This window comes from Myotis davidii, unplaced genomic scaffold (genome assembly GCF_000327345.1).
Source record: "Myotis davidii unplaced genomic scaffold, ASM32734v1 scaffold425, whole genome shotgun sequence".
NCBI lineage: Eukaryota > Metazoa > Chordata > Mammalia > Chiroptera > Vespertilionidae > Myotis > Myotis davidii.
This window is the reverse complement of record NW_006296413.1, coordinates 2,236,580-2,241,336: the sequence shown is the minus strand read 5'-3', so window position 1 is coordinate 2,241,336 and position 4,757 is coordinate 2,236,580. Positions and strand designations below refer to the sequence as shown.

The window sequence follows — 4,757 nt, the reverse complement described above, 5'->3', positions numbered from 1 at the left end:
GCTCTCAGCCTCTCTCCACCTGCAAGATGGTGAGTCCCCTCGGGTCCCTCCCCCAATGTCCAAGGCCCCCCCAGACCGAGGGCCCAGAGGGCAGCTTCTCCCCAGAAGCCCAGCCCCTCGCCAGCACATGCCCCCTGGCCCTGTCCTGTGTCACCCGACAAGCAGCTCCTGTGGGTCAGGGCTCTTCTCTCCCATCAGCCTGGCAGGTGGGCACTGCTGGTCTCCCTTGGCATCCATTCATTCTGCAACATTTATGGAGTACCTCCAGGCACCGGCACCATTCTAGGTTTGGGGGGATGTGACAACGAACCCCGTCTGGGCTCTCAGGGAGTTCACCTTCTACGGGAGGGCATGAGGCTCAGAGTTTGGCACTGACTGGTGAGCTGGGACCCAGACCTCTGCCCTCCTGGCCGCGTGCAGCACACTGGCCCCCCGGTCACCGAGGTGATGCTTTTGGTCCAAGGTTCATCAGCACCCAAGGGTGGGACAGGACAGGCACATAGCACCCGCAAGTCCAAAGAAATCTCATGACTTGTCCCAGGTGGCCAGCTGGTCCCCTGGAGGAGAGGCCCACTGTGTGCGCTCTAAGCCTCTGAGCAGCCCCAGGTGGGAGTCAAGGATGTAAGATTTCACCCAAAAGCAGCATTTCCATTGCTCAGAGCTGAAAGGAAGGGCATCCACTTCTCCCCTACCCATCCCAGCCTAGGGGTGGGCTTACAGGAAGTCCGACCCTGGGGACTGGGGACGGGAAGGAACCGATTCACCTATAAATCCAGGTCTCAGCAGAGTTCCATGCAGGTGGACGGGTCACAGAGGCCAGAGAGACACCAGCAGCCAAGAATGATGCTGGGTTATTCTGCTCACTTGTTCTGTCAACAAACATTCACTGAGCAGCCAGCCTGTCAGGCACTGTTTCAATGCCAGGGCTGCGATGAAGAACAAAACAGACTAAAACCTCTGGCCCTGTGAACCAAGCTAGGGCCAACCTGGCGGGGGTGTGGGTGTGGGTGGGGGTGGGGGGAGCGAGGTCCAGCCAGCAGCGCCCTCCCCCCGGCCCCCCACAAAGGGCACTGCACGTCCAGTCTGCAAAGCATTCCCACCTACACATTCCTGGTCTTCGTTCCCCAAACCAACCTCAGCCTCCCCTGGTTCTTGGGGCGGGGTCTGCCCTGAATGTAACCCAAGGTTAAGTCACTCTTGAGTGACTGAATGCGCCCCTTGCGCTCACCCTGCCCAACACCCACCACTTTCGCCCCCTGCCCCCCAGCTCTCCTCGGATCAGCTGGGTCCCCAGTGGGACTGCCCCCTGGGCTCCAAGGGCCTGGAAGACAAGGAGGGCCCGTGGGGAGGAGGCTCAGGCCTGCCACCCCCAGACTACTTCCCTGGCTCCTGGCGCCTCGACGTGGGCCTGGACTGCAAGGCCTCCCCCGAAGGGGCAGAGGCCCGGGCCCGGACTGCCTACTACTACAGCCTCCTGCAGAGCTGCCTGCAGCAAGCTGGCCTTCCGGAGACCCAGGACCGCAGCCAGGTGCCCCGCACAGGTGCCCAAGGGCTCCACGGAGGGGGAACCCCTGGGGTGAGGGAGGTGCCCGCAGCCCAGCCTGCTTCCCTCCCTGTCAAGGTCAGTCCCTTCCCCCAGGCTGTGACTGGGTCTGAAACGCGGGCCAATTTCGGGCAGGCAGGCGGGCATTGTTTCCACGGGCCCCTGGCACCAGTCACGTCAGTACCTAGGCTTCCCTCCACCCCCAGAAGGTCCAGCCCCGGAGTTGGCAACCCATGGTCTGTGGAGCCCCGGCTTCCAGAGAAGTGTCTGGTGTTGGGAGCTGCGGTAGAGGCAGCTGGCAGATGGGACCCCAGCCTCCTGCCTGCTTTACCTATTTTACGTATCAGTGGCCACCAAAGCTCTAAAATACAGGAAGAATCAGCCTCGGCTGCGCTGTGCAGACTGGAAAACGAGGTGCAGAGGCTCCCCCTCCCACTGCACAGGGGCCAAGGGTCCCAGGAAAGTCAGTGGCGGAGCTCAGACTAGAACCAAGGTCTCTGGTCACACCACCTCCAGCGCCTCTAGACCAGCTGCAGAGGGGGCGGGGGGGCAGCGCTGCCTCTTCCCTCTCTAGCTCCCCTCTGTCCCTTGAACTGCTCTCATCTATACCCAGAAGGGCCATGGGGGTCAGGAGAGGTGGGCAGGGAGAAAAGCAGGGAGCCCCTGGTGAGCTTGGCCTGTTCTCTTCCCTCGAGGCCGCCCTGGGGCAGAGGTGACCTTGTGCATTCTGGGATCGCCCAGCACCTTTCTGTCTGTGCTGCTGGAGGGTGGGGTCCAGAGTCCCGGTGAGTGTGTACCCAAGTTCCCCCACCCCCTCCTACAGAAAGGGCAGCCCTGCCCTGGCCCAGCCACATCCCAAAATACCCACCAACCCTGGCAGCTGCCAGCATTGCGGGGGGCCAGCTGCCATGCTCAGAGCGGGGGGTGGGTTCTGGGAGCAGCTGCCCCCACTGCCCAGGGCCCAGGCTGGAGGAGGAGGGCATGGGACAGGAAGCCTTCCCTGGCCAGCGACTCTCCCCCGTCTGCCCACAGGAAACATGCTGCTTTGCCTGTCCCCTGCGTGGCTGACAAAGGTGCCGGCACCGGGGCGGCCAGGAGAGGCGGCCCTGCTGGTTTCCAAGGCAGTGAGCTTCCACCCGGGGGGCCTGACCTTCCTGGATGACTTTGTCCCCCAGCGCCAAGCCACCTACTTCCTGGTGGGCCTGGGACCGGGGCCTGGCCAGGGGCGGGAAGCGGCTGAGCTCGCGCGTGACCTCACCTGCCCCACCGGAGCCTCCGCAGAGCTGGCCCGGCTGCTGGAGGACCGGCTGCTGACCAGGCACTTGCTGGCCCAACGAGGCGGCGTGGCGGTGCCAGCCACCCTGGCTTTCACCTACAAGCCGCCCACACTGCTCCAGGGAGGGGATGGCAGCCCGGGACTCCGGCTGGTGGAGCTGAGTGGCAAAGAGGGCCAGGAGACACTGGTCAAGGAGGAAGTAGGGGCCTTTCTGCACTCCGAAGCCCTGGGTGATGCCCTGCAGGTAACAGGCTCCTGCCCTGGAGGTCTGTGTAGATGCCACAGGATGGGACCTATGGATGGTCACCAAGTCCTGCTGGGAAGTTACCCCCACCTTTGTGTCCTGTTGCCGCCCCATCTCTGCGGCCACCCCCTGCCCTCTCATCCCCGTTTGCTCATGGGTTCCTACGGTGTGACACCTCATCCCGCAGGCACAGGGGTGGTGAGCAAGCCCCTCCCCTTTCCGTGGCTGCAGGTGGCCATCAAACTCAGCAGCTGGCGCTGGCGGGGGCGGCAGGCACTACGTCTGCACCCACGAGCGGAGGTGGGCACAGTGGCCGACACGGTGGTGGCCTTGCTGGAGAAACTGGAGGAGGAGGAGAGTGTCCTGGTGGAGGCTGTGTGCCCACCTGCCCGGCTGCCTGCCCCAGGTGAGAGCCACCTGAGCCGGCCAGGGGTGGGAGCTCGGCTCGGTCTCCTGGCTGCTGTGCTGGGCTCAGGCCTCACCGTCTCCCCCCAGGAAATCCCCCGCCAGGGCTGGAGCTGGCTTTGCGGATCTGTGCTGTGGTGTGTCGGACACAGGGTGACAGGCCCCTGTTGAGCAAGGTGAGGGTGGCCCAGTTTTAGGTCATGACCCTGCTGCCACACCCCAGTCCAGCCCCACTGAGCTGATGAGGGCCCCTGGGCAGAGAGGACAAAATCTTTAAAAAAAATTTTTTTTATAGATGTTTATTTTTTATAACATTTTAATGTCTTTATTGATATTAGAGAGAGAGGAAGGAAGAGAGAAACATCCATGTGAGAGAGAGGAAACATCCATCAGTTGCCTCCTGCGTGCACCCCAACTGGAGAATCAAATCCACCACCTGGATATGTGCCCTGCCCGGGAATTAAACCCACCACCTTTTGGTGTTGGAGACAACGCTCCAACCAACTGAGCCACACCTGCCAGGGCAAGAGGACAACATCACTGAGGGGGACCTTGGTTGCCTCTGGGAGGACTCCTGGGTCTGGCCCTTTTCATGCTCCTCCAACCCTCCCTGTGCCCCTCCCACATCAGGAGCGGTGACGGATCCCCATGCTGCGGCCCAGGGCTTGGGGCTGCGTCCTCTTCCCAAGGAGCTCTTGCCCACAGAAGAGGCCGACCCCGGTCCCTGACAAACCTCCAGAGCCTGGAGCCCTTAGGTGGGGCCTCCAAGCTGGGGGCTCAGGAAGGCTTGGGGACCCTCCTGGGTGTACAGCTCTAGGCCAAGCTGGGAGGGAGAGGCTCAGTCCTGTCCTCAAGGAGTTGCTGGGCTGGGGCACACCAGGGTGGCACAGGTGCCCAGGGCTGCAGGAGCTAGGCGCCAGCATGCTTGGAGGCCTCAGGGAGCAGAGACCCCAGCTGGGAGCGAAACCTGGGTGGAGTCCCCCAGGGGTCTAGGGACCAGATGGGCAGTGGCTGTGGAGGTGGTTTGTGCCATGTAAGTCACTTCGGAGAGCTGGGCTTCTTGGATGTCCCGAGGGGTCTGGCCTGGACCTTGGCACAGGGAGCAGCATGCACAGGGTGGGGTGAGGGGGTGTCCTGGGAGGACTCCTCCTGGGCCAGTCCCCTGAGCCACAGCCCGCCCAGGTGGTGTGCGCGGTGGGCCGGGGGAACCGGCCTCTACGGCACCAGAACTCTTTGCCGCGCCCGCTGGAGGCGGCGCTGGCCCAGGGCGGCCTGGGGGAGGCGGCTCA

At 63.2% G+C, this 4,757-nt stretch overlaps 1 protein-coding gene across 1 annotated transcript in view; it reads left to right on the top strand.

Moving 5' to 3' along the window:
* Window positions 1-4,757, top strand: part of CARNS1 (carnosine synthase 1) — an 8,165-nt gene continuing 3,408 nt past the window's right edge. The window contains exons 1-7 of the mRNA XM_006771679.2: window positions 1-29; window positions 1,268-1,541; window positions 2,239-2,328; window positions 2,576-3,063; window positions 3,295-3,469; window positions 3,559-3,644; window positions 4,651-4,749. Of these exons, the coding sequence (XP_006771742.1) occupies window positions 27-29; window positions 1,268-1,541; window positions 2,239-2,328; window positions 2,576-3,063; window positions 3,295-3,469; window positions 3,559-3,644; window positions 4,651-4,749 (1,215 nt within the window). The 5' untranslated portion in view covers window positions 1-26. The remainder of the gene's footprint in view (window positions 30-1,267; window positions 1,542-2,238; window positions 2,329-2,575; window positions 3,064-3,294; window positions 3,470-3,558; window positions 3,645-4,650; window positions 4,750-4,757) is intronic.